The 15,040-nt window shown below is 40.2% G+C and overlaps 1 protein-coding gene across 2 annotated transcripts in view; it reads right to left on the bottom strand.

The window, feature by feature from the left end:
• Positions 1-2,520: 2,520 nt before the first annotated feature.
• Positions 2,521-15,040, bottom strand: part of LOC120069682 (peptide chain release factor PrfB1, chloroplastic-like) — a 45,400-nt gene continuing 32,880 nt past the window's right edge. For both annotated transcript variants that reach the window (XM_090315808.1, XM_090315812.1), the window contains exons 4-7: positions 4,448-4,651; positions 4,064-4,279; positions 3,642-3,828; positions 2,521-2,987 (exon numbers count right to left, since the gene is read on the bottom strand). In XM_090315808.1, the coding sequence (XP_090171934.1) occupies positions 2,683-2,987; positions 3,642-3,828; positions 4,064-4,279; positions 4,448-4,651 (912 nt within the window). In that variant the 3' untranslated portion in view covers positions 2,521-2,682. The remainder of the gene's footprint in view (positions 2,988-3,641; positions 3,829-4,063; positions 4,280-4,447; positions 4,652-15,040) is intronic.

The following is a 15,040-nucleotide window of genomic DNA, read 5'->3' as shown; positions in this document are numbered from 1 at the left end:
ATAACTTTTCACCTAATTGACTAGGTTCAATAAAAACTCTTCAACTACATACATAAACCTTCATAAATGTAAATATATTGTCATAAATTGATAAATCAAATATTAAATATGTGAATGAATCTGAATTTCTAGATTCATTATGACTTTTGGTGGTTTTGATTCTTGAAGAGTTGCCAACTCTTCATACTTGGAAGCTTAATTTGGAAGTAAGTCCTTTAATGCTCAGCTCCTAATCATTACCAATTATTTGCTTATCAGTAAAGTCAAAGTAAAAAAAGCATTAGTTCTTACAAAATTCAAAAACCAAACTATTTATAGACTAATTACATGCAAAACTCTGTCTTGTATGTCTTCCACCTCAAACTCCACTAGCATGTAATCTTTAGGTATCAAGCTTTGGAAGTGCCACTTCAAAGTCCACTTAGTTAGTGGAGAAATCCAACAATTGAAACTTTGGATAATTAGGGTTAGTCACACGCATGCACTTCACGCACGTCTCTTTTCTCTTTCTTCTCACAAGAGATTCTTGCATGTGATAAAGGTTGCATCAGGTGATTGTGCTTTCTTCAGGTGGATTTGATCGAGTTATGATCGAGTTTGATAGAGTTTCTAAACGAATCTTGATCGAGGTTTTGATTCAGTTTAATTGTGTTTCTGTTTGAGTTTTGATCGAGTTTGATCGAGTATTGACTGTGTTTCATCGAGTTTTGCTCGAGTTTGTTCGTGTATTGGATCAAGTTTGGATTGAATTTTAATCGAACTTGATTGATTTTGAATCCAGACTTATCGAGTATTGGATCGAGTTTGATCGAGTATTGGATCGAATATCGCGTTTCTATTTGAATTTGATCGAGTTTTCATCCAAGCGCCCAATTGTGCTTGTTGTTTATAGTGGGGTGGCTCTATAATCCGTAGGGGCATTGGATCTGGAATGTTTTGATGGTTCGCAAATGTTCACCACTTCGCTTCAAGGATAAGGTTGGGTCTCATCCCCCTCTGTGACAGCCATATCAAGTCTTGAATGAAACCTGCAGCTATGAATTCGAACTCGACTGATCTTGTTGCGTCTGCTGGGATTTATTCTGTCTTTAAGGGTTCTCTGGAGGTCTCTATTACGGCTAACTGTTTGGATCGTGCTGGTGGCAATGCTGTTAATAAGGTAATCTGGAGTGCAGGGAAGGTGGAGACGACGACGGTTGATTTCAAGGTGAAGAAGATGGAAGTTGCCCTAGAGTCGGTGGGCGGCTCAAACAGTGTTACTTTGATTCGTTTTAATTCCTTTCGATCTCTTTCTACAAAAAGAATTTTCTCTCTTTCAAAAGAATGTTACCACAAATCGGTCCTTACCAAGAGAATAATCGAGGAAGATCAATTAGAAGCATATCTATACGTGAGGAGAAGTTGTTGGAAGAGGATCAGTTTGTAAAAAAGTATATTTGAGAAGAGTTGCATTCTTTATCCCGTTTCCCTGTAAATTCTTCATGTTTAACCTGTGTAGATTACATTCTGAATGTATTATTTTACGAATCAAAGAAAAAAATGATCACTCACTTCTACTACAGGATTCGATCTCTTCATTTATCTCCCACCTCTCATACTTGAGTTTATACATTTTTTTGACCCTTTTTTATATGAAATTGAATGAAAAATAATGTTCAAACTTTCATTTCCACGTCAACTCAAATTTTTTATTTTAATAATAATATTTTAGAAAGCTTTTAGAAAACTATTTCAAAATTCAAAGTTGAAAGTATGTATAAAACTATTATTATTATTTTAAAAGTTAGAAAAACACAACTCCTTGTATGAGTGCAATATTTATTCCTCTATATATAGACATTTTCTATATAATACGTACAGAGCTTTTTTTTTAATTTCTACAAACTCAATTAAGAAATAATTAATTACGAATAATTAAGAGTCTTCATAGAATAGATTCACGAGTTTTGCCTTATTCGAGTGATGATAGTTTTCTGAAAGACACAATCTTAAGGAAAGAATGTGTATTTTCTAAAAAAAATATGAAACAGCTACTTATAATAGTTTTTAAATATGTGATTTTCTTATCAATTCAACACAAAAATATAAAATATTACTACCCCAATTCGTCTCTCTTATATACAATTACTATCATCACTAGAGTTTGTCGAGTCATGTGATTTTCATGTTGCATTCACATATTAGTAATTTATCCTATCTTAGACGATTGTTCACGAATCATTGAGTATCATATAGGAAATAAAATTGTTTTAACAAAACAACGAAATTTCAAAATAAACTATTTTTTTTTTGTATTTTTAGCGATATGTAATGACATTTTTTATCATTATGATTTAAATAAAATAAAAATAAAAATAAAGATATAATAAAAAAATTAGAAAAAAACAATTACCAAACATGGTTTTTAGATTTTAGAAAACAGAAAACAAAAAACAATTACAAATGTGTATGGTTTTTGTTTTTTTAAAACGGATTTAAAAAACAAATATACAAAACTCAAACGAAATGACCAAACGGGCCTTTTAACAATGGAAAAGATTTATATTCGATGAGTCAAAATTCAGAGAGCTTGCAATGTACAAGAACTTTGCCTCGTGGCCTTTGCTCCTTTGAATATTAATGTAAGAAAAATACGTAATACATCAACAATCAAGGCTGACTATTATTAGTTTATGCCAATTTTTAGTCAGCCTCACCAGTAGATAATGCCATACTGTACTTGTATTTGAGGTAAGCTTTGATGAAGGGCTCCAGTTCGCCATCCATTACAGAGACAATGTCTGATGTCTCATAGCCTGTCCTAACATCTTTCACTAGCTTGTATGGATGAAACACATAGTTCCTTATTTGCTGCCCCCACTCGGCCTTTACGGCATCTCCTCGTATTTGCTTGATTTCGGATGCACGTTGCTCCTCGGCTATGACTAACAGCTTGGCTTTCAACCGGCTTAATGCCTTGATCTTGTTCGCCAGCTGTGATCTCTCCTCTGCATTATAGTTGAGAAGAAGATGAAATGACATTAATTCAGAGATTATTCATAACTTGCTGTAAACAAATATTATTCGATTCTATCAAAACTTGTCACCAAGCCAGGTTGAATTACTAAAATCATGGAACATGGAAAGTCTGAAAGGTTTGCTGTCAAATGAAAACATATTTGGTTCACTCGGTATGAATGGTTCCAGGTTGACTACATCAATCCTAAGCAGAAGACTTCAAACATGGAGGTTTAAAGGACAACACTATACCAAACATTTCCGGAAACTATTTGGCTTAAATTTTTTCTCGAAGAAAAGCGATAAAAATTCATTTTTATTTAAACACTTTTGATAAAAATTGATTAAAATATACTTGAAAAACTATTTTGAATAATTGTCGAACACTCCAATTTCTTCCAAAATAAATACCTTTTAAATTAAACACTTGAAAATGTATTCCAAACACATCCTTAATATAATAACATTACATGTCAATCAATTGATTTGATCATAAAAGTGAAATGATTCTGCTTTTAAGTGAGGATCACTTTGAACAATTTTGATAAAAGTTAGGGACGCTGTTCTATTATTAACTCTTACTAACAGAACAGACATCAAGCTTACATGGTGGTTACAAGTACTTCTAAATTAGAATATGAAACCTGTGCAGCGAACTGTGACGCCTGTAGGGATATGAGTGATGCGTACAGCCGTTTCGACCTTGTTAACATTTTGACCTCCTTTTCCCCCGGCCCTTGAAAAGCTTATTTCCAGGTCCTCTTCTGGCAGTTCAACATCCATGGACTCGTCGGGAAGGAGAGGCATGACTTCTACACCAGAAAAGCTCGTCTGCATAGAGCTTATATTAAAACATGTAGGCTCAATCATCAAACAATCTATCTTGAGGAAACATGAGCAAGTGGACTTAGTTTTACATCATTCATTACAAGTCAATAAATCATTCTGGATTCTAATTTTCAGTTCAAGAAAATTTTAAAACATAATGTCATTACGTAACTTTAATTGTCTACCTTTTCTTAAAATCTCCAAGCACTGGCAATGTTGGGGTTAGTGTTAAAATTACCTGTCGAAGTCCTTTAGAGTTAAAAGGAGACTGACGCACTATCCTGTGCGTTCCTTTCTCCCCAGATATATATCCATAAGCGTAACGGCCTTCAATTTCAATTGTAGCTGATTTTATTCCAGCTTCCTCTCCAGCAGATTTTTCAACTACTCTTGTTTTATATCTTTGTTTCTCTCCCCATCTCACATACATCCTCAGGAGCTTGTCAGCCCAATCCTGCACTGGATATTGTAAAAAATTTAATATGGGAGAAGCAATAAATTTCATGAAGAAGTTGGAGCTCAAAATTCCACAGTTGACCATAATTCCTACAAGCAGTTTAGAAAACAAAACCAAAAAAATACTTTGAAAACAGTTTCCAAGATAAAGCTCTCAACTATTTACCTGTGCATCAGTACCCCCAGCTCCAGCCGAGATAGAGATGACAGCACCTTCTTTGTCATACGGACCAGAAAGAAGTTGAGATAATTCAAATTGATCCAATGCCTTGTTTAGGTCTTTAATGATACTAGTAGCCTCTTCAAGAAGCCCAGCATCTACAGAGTCCATCTCTTCAGTCAGTTTAACGATTGTTTCTGCTTCTTCAACCTGAATCATCATTTTACACAACCCACCTGAGGAGATGATTTCATTCGTTTTTCAAAAGCTTGGTTAGGCTATTGCCTCAAATGTTAAAGCTTAGTTTGGTTGCAGCCAAAGGAAGTTTTAGTCTAATTTTCTTAAAATGAATTATTTCCAAGTGATTTTATCAGCACTCTAAATAAAGAGTACTTTTCAAAGTAAGAGTCCATCTTTTCATTGGATCGCAAAAACTAAAAAGAGAAAAAACAATCTGTACATAGTAATAGAAAGAATGTTAGCGGTTTGAAAATAAATATTGCAATTTCAACTAATATACAGAGTCATTGCCATGATAAACTTGTGTAAACTGTGTTCTGCATATTCATTTATATCTTTTAACCAGCTATCAAACCCAGAAACCCATGCAACTCTTTCACGTTCTTGGGTCGCCTGACTTGAAACCCAATGACCTAGATACTCTGTACGATTCTTGACAAACTGGCACTTTTTCTTATTGGCATACAAGCAATGCTCTCTTAACAAACTTAACATAAGTATAAGTGTAGGATATGAGAATCCATGTCGGGGCTATATATCAGACTATCATCAAAAGATATAAATGACTATGCACAAATCTACACTTCTCAAGTGGGGTTGTATATTGTCCAAGCTTGGAATTAAATTCATCAAAACTTCTCATAAAAAAAGATGAAAATGAAGCAACGTAAATAAGGTCGAAAAACTTCGTTCATGAGGGCCTGAAATGTTGTCGGTGCATTCGTGAAGTCAAACGGCATGCCCAGGAATTCTTAAGGTCCCTCGTGTCAAAAATGTTGTTTTCTCAATATCTTCATTTTTTAACCTTATTTGTGGCACCTGGACCACAGATTGGTCTTCGAAAAGACCTTCGCACCGTTCAACTCATCCAACAATTCGTCTATCATAGGAACCGAAAACTTATCTACTACCATTGCAAAATCAACTAAATGATAATCCACACAAAATCTCCAGCTACCATCTTTCTTCTTCACAAGTATAACCGGATAAGAAAACAGGCTAATGCTAGGACGAATGATTCCAGCTGATTGTCATTGATTAACCGTTCGATCTCGTTCTTTTGCGCATGTGGATACTGTCGAAAAACAGCTTGCAGCCTTAGGGGTATTTTAGTAATTGTATGTACCCTAGGGCTTCCCACTAGTCTATTTATTTGACCTATTCTCGTGTACTGTGTATTAGAATTAATAATAAAATCAGTCTCTATCGTGGTTTTTCCTCCCTGATCTAGGTTTTCCACATAAATCTTGTGTTCCTTTCTTCCTCTTTTTTCAACATGGTATCAGAGCATGGCGACGAAACCCTAGCCATCATTGATGAAAATAGACCAGATTCTCATCAACAACCTCCATTGGAACTAGTCGGGAAGCCGATATCACCAAAACCGTTCGGGAAGCCGTGGAACAATACCTCCAAGCCGCGCTACTGAAAATCATCCAATCCGTTTCAGACCCTAACCCTAATCGGCCCAGTTCCAATCGTCCATCCCCAACCGACCAAATCCCAGTCGCAGCCGAACCGAAAATCATCCAGCCACGCGACCCTGGCGGTTTCCAGTCGCTCGACCACTCCCAACCGCCGCGGATGTTCCAGCCGCTCGAGCCCAGTGTTTTCCAGCTGCTCGACCACTCCCAACCGTCACGATTCCAACCGCACAACCCTAGCTACACCTCTTTGTCGATCGACCCAGCAGGTCGCGACTTCTCATCTGCTTCCAGACAGCTGCTGTGGTCAAGCAGAATCAACAGCCGGTGCCACTTCTCATCAGCGGTCTGCTCTGATGGCACTGGCGGTTGGATCTGCACATCAGCTTTGCAAGGGGTCTACAAGTGATCTCCTACGGCGTTTTGCCCCTCTACAACAGCAGCTTGCAAATTTTAGAATGGTTCTTGAGACAAACTCTCAACCAGATTTCTCGGCCAACATACCAATATACTCTGAAAACCCAGTAAATTCTTTCCCTATTTTACCCACTACAAATATCTTGTCTGGATCCATGGGAAATTCTGTAGGGTTTATTACTGGAGAGAAATTGAATGGCCAGAACTACTTTTCTTGGTCTCAATCCATCAGAATGGCCTTGGAAGGACAGCATAAGTTTGGATACTTGACTGGAGAGATACCTAAGCCCATTCCAGGAGACCCTCAAGAGCGGATCTGGAATGGAGAAGACTTGCTGTTGAGATTTGTTCTGATTAACAGTATGGAACCCCAGATTGGCAGACCGTTACTCTATGCTACAACTGCCAAGGATATTTGGGATGCTATTCAACAACTTTATTCAAAGAGGCAGAATGCATCCCGGCTCTATACGTTACAGAAACAGACACATGAATGTAAGCAAGGCACCATGGACGTAACGTCCTATTTTAATAAAATGACTCTTTTGTGGCAGGAGATGGATCTTTGTAGGGAGATAATCTGGAAATGTACTCATGACGGAGCATAGTATGCAAAAATTGAAGAAGCATATCGTGTCTATGACTTCCTGGTCAGACTAAATTCGAAGTTTGATGCCATTCGGAGTCGGATTCTGGGGCAACGCCCTACTCCCTCTCTCATGGAAGTTTGTCCAGAAATATGCCTGGAGGAAGATAGATCAACTGCAATGAATAACCCAGTCATTACCTCTACTGATGCTACGACTTTTGCCACTAAGTCCTCCAGGATTGACAGTGATAAAAGGCCCACTGTCTGTGAGCATTGTAAAAAGCCATGGCATACAAAGGACCAGTGTTGGAAGCTACATGGGTGGCCCCCAAACAGTAAACGTCGGTAGTCACATAACAAATCAACCTTTGGACGTGCCCTTGTGAGTGACTCAGTAAATGAGAATCCTCAGCAACAACCCTTAGTAGATTAACCAGCCTGAGTACGATTGGAGTTAGTGCCATCGCCTAGTCAGGTAATATCCAGCCTTTTGGTCTTATTAGTATTAACGACATAAAACCTTAGATTGTTGACTCAAGGGCGATAGATCATCTTACTGGTACCTCTAATCAGTTTCTCTCATATTGTCCAAGTGCCAGTAACGAACGAATTAGGATTGCAGATGGGTCGTCCGCACCTGTTGCAGGAAAAGGGCATTTATCTCCATTTGAGGGTTTGGTTTTGCGGGATGTTTTGCATGTTCCTAAAATTTCATATAATTTGTTATCCATTAGTAAGATTACAAGAGATCTGAATTGTCAGACAGTATTTTCACCCGACTCTGTTTTATTTCAGGATCTAAGCTCGGGGATGATGATTGGCATTGCCCGACACAATAAGGGACTCTACTTGACTATGATGCTTCCTCTAGGAATGATTATAGGACTAGCCTTGTCTCTTTAAATTTTTCTAATTCTGAGAATGATTTTCTGTTATGGCATTACCGCTTAGGACATCCAAACTTTCAATACATGAAATTCTTATTTCCGCATTTATTTCGCAATTAATATATCTTCTTTAAATTGTGATGTGTGTATTCGTGCCAAACTGAGTCATGTCTCCTTTCACTCCCAGCACTATAAACCATCCAAACCCTTCACCTTAGTCCACAGTGGTGTTTGGGGTCCCTCACCAACCACAACCTCCACAGGGAAACGCTGGTTTGTCACTTTTATAGATGACCACACTCAGCTTGGGTAATTTTTCTCACTGATAAGTCTGAAGTGTTATCTGTATTCCAGCAATTCTATGCCACTGTGGAAACCCAGTTTAGTGCCAGGATTAGTATTTTGAGAAGTGACAATGGGCAGAAATTCTTTAACACTTCCTTCCAGGAGTTCCTTGTCCACCAGAGTTCGTGTGCCTACACTCCCCAGCAAAATGGGATAGTCGAAAGGAAAAATAGTCATTTGGTGGAAGTGGCCAGGTCCTTGATGCTATCCACATCACTCCCGTCTTACCTATGGGGTGATGCCATCCTTACTGTTGCTCACTTAATCAACCAAATGCCTTCCCGGGTCCTCAACTTTCAAAACCCATTAGATTGTTTGAAAGAGTCCTACCCCACTACTCGTTTAGTCTCCGATGTACCTCTTCGAGTTTTTGGCTATGTTGCTTTTGTTCACTTTCATGATCCAAACCGCACGAAATTTACCCCTCGTGCTAAAAAATGTGTCTTTGTTGGGTATCCACTTCATCAGCGTGGGTATAAATGTTACCACCCATCCACTCGCAAATATTTTGTTTCCCTATCACCTTCCTTGAGGATCAACCCTTCTTCCCTGTTAGCCATCTTCAGGGGGAGACATCTAGTGAAGAGACTAACTGGTCCACTTATACAGTTCCCTTGGAGTCATCTCCCATTCCCGAATATGTCGGTCCTATCCTCCCTACCAATCAAGTACCATGGATAACATACTATAGGAAGAATCTCAGGAAGGAAGCAGCGTCACCTGTTGCATCTCCGGCTCCGGTCCATGAGTCAAACCCGACATTAGGTACGTATATTCCTGAAATCAATGAGATTGATACTTGTACTGAGGCTAACGAATGCAGAGAGGAAAAAGGAGGAAAAGGTGCTGACAGCACCACTATAGCAGATGGGAAGACGACGATAAATAATGATTCAGACACAAGTCTTGAAAATGTGAGTGATACTAGAGATTTGTGAAAAGGTGATTTCTGAAGATGAAACCCAGGCAGAAGAGACTAGCGATCACAGTGGAAATTCTGACAGACTGAAGGAGCATGATGCTTCTCTTGATCTTCCAATAGCCCTGAAGAAAGGTATTCGGTCATGTACAAGGTACCCATGCATAGTTACATGACTGACAGTAACTTGTCATTTGAATTTAGGGCTTTTACTATCAGTTTAGATACAGAGGTGATACCGAGTAACATACAGGAAGCAATGGGAACTGACGTTTGGAAAACCACTGTTATGGAGATGAGGGCCCTTGAGAAAAATGGAACATGGGACCGGGTGATCCTACCCAAAGGGCACAAGACAGTTGGATGCAAATGAGTTTTCACTATAAAGTACAAGTCAGACGAGACTGTTGATCGGTACAAGGCCAGGTTAGTTGCCAAAGGGTTTACTCAAACCTTTGGGGTAGATTACTCCAAGACATTCTCTCCCGTGTCTAAACTCAATACTATCCGAGTATTGCTATCAGTTGCAATTAACAATTTGCCTCTGCATCAACTGGATGTAAAGAATGTCTTTCTCAATGGAGAACTTGAGGAGGAAGTCTACATGAATCCTCCCCCCAGATTTGAAGATCAGTTCAAACAGCTACTCTACTGGTTAAGGAAGTCGCTATATGGGTTGAAACAGTCTCCTGTCAAAGGACAAGGGTATACCCAAGGGTACTCAGATCACACACTATTTACAAAGAAGTCAACTTCAAGAAAGGTTGCCGTTCTCATCGTGTACGTTGACGATATTGTGCTCTCCGGTGATGATATGATGAAATTGTGAAACTCAAAGCAAAGATGGCCAAAGAATTTGAAATTAAAGACCTTGGGAAGTTAAGATATTTTCTTGGAATGGAAGTAGCCCAGTCAAGGGACGGAATCTCAGTATCCCAATGAAAATACACGATTAATCTTCCAACGGAAACAGGAATGACTGGGTGCAAACCTACTGACACCCCAGTTGAATATAATTCAAAGCTCAGCAATACCAGTAACAGTGTCCCAGTCAATAAAGAAAGGTATCAGCGGTTAGTTGGAAAATTAATATACTTATCTCATACGAGACCCGATATTTCATATGCAGTGAGTGTTGTCAGTCAGTTTATGCAAGCTCCTTGTGAGGAACACATGACAGTAGTTGAACACATCCTACGATATCTGAAAGGTACACCAGGTAAGGGGTTAATGTTCAAGAACTCTGATAAACGTAGAATTGAAGCTTACACTGATTCTGATTGGGTAGGGTCTGTTGATAGAAAATCAACATTTGGGTATTGCACATTTGTTTGGGGTAATCTAGTGACCTGGAGGAGCAAGAAACAGGGAGTAGCCAGAAGTAGTGCAAAAGCTGAATATCGGGCCATAAGGATATGTGAAGAAATCTGGTTGATGAAAGTGTTGTCAAATCTTCATCAAGACAATGAGCTCCCAATGAAACTGTTTTGTGACAATAAGGTAGCAATAAGTATTGCTAATAATCTTGTTCAACACAGAACAAAACAAGTTGAGATCGACCGACACTTCATCAAGGAAAGACTTGACAACGGAAGTATATGCATTTCTTATGTTCCCTCAAATCAGCAAATTGCAGATGTGCTCACAAAAGGGTTACTGAGACAAAGCTTTGATTACTGTGTATTTTAGTAATTATATGTACCCTAGGGCTTCCCACTAGTTTACTTATTTGACCTATTCTCATGAACTTTGTGTATCAGAATTAAAAAATCAGTCTCTATCGTGGTTTTTTCTTTCTGATCTAGGGTTTTCCACGTAAATCTTGTGTTCCTTTCTTCCTTTTTTTCAACAGATACCAGTATGGGTGAACCTTGGTAGGATCACTCCCCTCTTTCAACTGGATTTGGTGGCCAATCTAATGGCGAGGGCCTTCAGGCATGTTAAACACATCCTCATGTTCTTCAATCAATTTCTCTACTATTAGCCCATGCTCCTCCAATCTCCTTTTGAAGCATTACTTGCCTGTCTTCTTTCGGAATGCCCAATGCCCAAAACTCAACAAGGAATCCTTGATCTTCGGGTTGCCAAGTTTTTGTCAACATTTTTAACAAGACTTCCATTTGTGCCAATGTCGGATCACCCTTCAAGATTAACTTCGCATCAACATCATATACATCATGCATAGATTCTTCCAATTAATAGTCATTGCTGGGCTTCCCGAGCCATTGCATGCCCAAAATGGTCTAAATTTCTGCAAGGACACACTAGGTCCACCTTTGTGATATTGATATTGAAATTACGATAATACAAGCCAACCAGCCGATTCGAGAGTGTCAGACCTCTCCCAAGTTCACACTATCCAGTTAGTACATAAAATATTCCATAACTCAAACACCACACACAACACAAAATATAAATAGGTTAGACAACACAAGCTGTTGAAATACGTTAAATTAGCCCTAAGGGCATTTTTGTCTTTTTACTATATTTGCTAAATTAGGGTTTCACATTATTCTATTTATATCTAAGGTTGGGTCTATTGTAAATGTGACATAAAAATTCCTTTCTACCGTGGTTTTTCTTCCCTGAATAAGGGTTTTCCACGTAAACTCCTTGTGTCGTCTTCTTTCCCTATTTCAATATGGTATCAGAGCAAGGTGATGAAACCCTAGCCCCGGTAGAAGAAACTCAGTCATCAAACTTAATAGGTGAAGGTACGCTGACTAATGAGGCTGTGATTCAAGCAGCGGTTGACCGCTATCTCCGAACCATCATCCCAGGTGGCTCAGCCGAACAGATCCAGCTGGCGAGCCGAACAGCAGGTGGTGGGATTGCTCCAGCTGGCGCGCCGATTAGCTTCCAGTCTCAGCCGTTCCAACTGAACACCATCGATCGGATCTTTCCAGCCGAACAGCAGGTGGTGGTGGAAGGTCACGCCTTCCAGCCAGCGCACGCGATCGGGTCACAACCGATCGGACCCTCAACTTCGCACACAACCTCTCAGCCTCGCACGTTCTCCAGCCGGCGCACGCGATCGATCTACAGCCGGTAGGTATCTTGGCATCGCACAGAATCGGATCTACACCAGACGGTCATGGGCTTGCTCCAGCTGCCGAGTCGGGTCAGATCGGCGCGATTTCTTCAGCTTCGTAGCAGATCGCCGAGCCGTTTGTCCGTTACCCACCATCACAGCCGTCTGGGAGCAGCGCCAGTCACGGGTTGCCGAACTTTGCCGCTGGTGGACTTCCGGCAGTAGCTTCTTCACAGTGTCATGGTGGACAGCCTCTTCCTCATGTATATCCAGTTCAGCCCCAGTTTCGAATGGGTGAGTCCATTGAAGAAAATCCCATGGTATTTAGACAGAAAAATTCCAGATCTGAATCTCATGGGGAACTCCAACAACAATTAGTTAGTCTTCAGCAACAGATGGTCGCCCTGGGAGCCAGATTGAATGGCCATGATTCTTCCCCGATGTATTCAGAAAATCCGGTATCAATGTTTCCTACTCCAACTTCTAATCTTTTATCTGGAACAATTGGAAATTCTGCAGGAATGATCACGGGAGAGAAGTTGAATGGGCAAAATTACTTCTCTTGGTCCCAAACCATTAAAATGGTTCTTGAGGGACGCCATAAGTTTGGATATTTAACTGGAGAGATACCACGACCGAATCCTGGGGATCCTCAAGAGCGTGTCTGGAAGGCAGAGGATTCTTTGCTCCGCTCAATGTTAATTAGTAGTATGGAACCACAAATCGGGAAACCCTTACTCTATTCAGCCACTGCCCGAGATATTTGGGATGCAGTCCGAAGGTTATATTCGAGGCGTCAGAACGCATCCCGCCTGTATACTCTACGTAAACAGGTTCACGAATGCAAACAAGGGAGCATGGATGTAACGTCATACTTCAGCAAGATGTCATTGTTATGGCAAGAAATGGATCTATGTCGGGAGATCATCTGGACCTGCCCACAAGATGGAATTCAATACTCCAAGATAGAAGAGGTTGAGCGTGTGTATGATTTTCTTGCTGGGCTACACCCCAAATTTGATACAGTTCGCAGTAGAATACTAGGGCAGAAACCAATTCCGTCTCTCATGGAGGTATGTTCAGAAGTTAGATTGGAAGAAGATAGATCGAGTGCAATGAACGGGCCAGGTGTTACCACTATAGAGTCAGCTGCCTTCGGGGTGAAGTCCGCTGGAGCTGATGGTGACAAGCAGAATAGTAAAACACCCCCAGTTTGTGAGCATTGTACAAAACAGTGGCACACGAAGGATCAGTGCTGGAAATTGCATGGTCGCCCTCCAAATGGTAAACGTCGCCCTCCAAGTGACAAGTCGAAATCTGGGCGTGCTCTAGTGGGTGAATCAGTTGAGGGGGCTGCACAACCTCAGACACAGCCTCCAGTGACTAATCTCGGTGATTCAGGTACCGTAGGAATCGGAACAGTTGCTCAATTAGGTAACCCTCAATCCTTTAGTTTCCTTGCTGAGGGGAATGAGTTATGGATTCTAGATTCAGGAGCAACCGATCACTTGATTGGCTCATCCGACCGGTTTCTCTCATACTATCCAAGTGCTAGAAATGAGAGGATTCGAATTGCGGATGGGTCCTTCGCTCCTGTTGCTGGAAAAGGCAGACTGTCACCATTACAGGGATTAACTCTGCAAAATGTCTTACATGTGCCCAAAATTTCTTACAACTTATTATCAATAAGCAAAATAACAAAAGATTTGAACTGTAGAGTTGTCTTCTCACCAGATACTGCTTTGTTTCAGGACTTGAGCTCGGGGAGGACGATTGGCACTATCCGATATGATAGAGGCCTATATTTCCTTTCTACAAATGCTTCCTCCAGAAGCTTGTTTAGGACTAGTCTTTTATCTTCGTTTGCTATATCTGAAACAGATTATTTATTGTGGCATTTTCGTCTTGGACATCCTAGTTTTCAATATATGCGATATTTGTTTCCTCATTTATTCCATAATGTGAATGTTTCTTCATTATCTTGTGATGTCTGTATACGTGCTAAACAACCTCGCGTGCCATTTGTTTCTCAGCCCTATAAGCCTACCCAGCCTTTCCACCTGGTCCACAGTGATGTTTGGGTCCCTCGAGCATCGCTACCCTGTCTGGTAAACAGTGGTTTGTAACTTTCATTGATGACCATACCCGACTTACATGGGTATGATCCTTGCTGATAAGTCTGAGGTTTTATATACCTTCAAACAGTTCTATACCACTGTATTAACACAGTTTAACACAAAGATTGTCATTCTCCGAAGTGACAATGGTCGTGAGTTTGTCAACCACACCTTCTAGGAATTCCTAGTGTCAAAAGGGATCATCCATCAAAACTCGTGTGCATATACTCCACAACAAAATTGGGTAGCTGAACGGAAAATCGCCATCTCATTGAAGTTGCTCGTTCCTTGATAATTCCAGCGTCTCTTCCTTCGTACCTGTGGGGAGATGCGATTCTTACCGCAGCTCATCTAATTAATAGAATGTCTTCACGAGTTCTAAAGTTTCAAACCCCTCTTGAGTGCTTCAAAGAGTCCTATCAGTGTACCCGTCTTATTCCTAAGGTTCCTCTTCGTGTGTTTGGGTGTACAGCCTTTGTTCATACTCATGGTCCACACCGGACTAAGTTTGCTCCACGAGCTAAAACATGTGTGTTTGTCGAGTATCCCCTTCATCAGCGAGGCTATAAATGCTTTCATCCATCTTCCAGAAAATATTTTATCACTATGGATGTCACGTTCCTTGAAGAC

The sequence above is a fragment of the Benincasa hispida genome, chromosome 1, assembly GCF_027475165.1.
Source record: "Benincasa hispida cultivar pf3 chromosome 1, pf3_genome.v1.1, whole genome shotgun sequence".
NCBI classification, from domain to species: Eukaryota; Viridiplantae; Streptophyta; class Magnoliopsida; order Cucurbitales; family Cucurbitaceae; genus Benincasa; species Benincasa hispida.
Note: the sequence above shows the minus strand (reverse complement) of the source record. Positions and strands in the feature narration are given on the sequence as shown.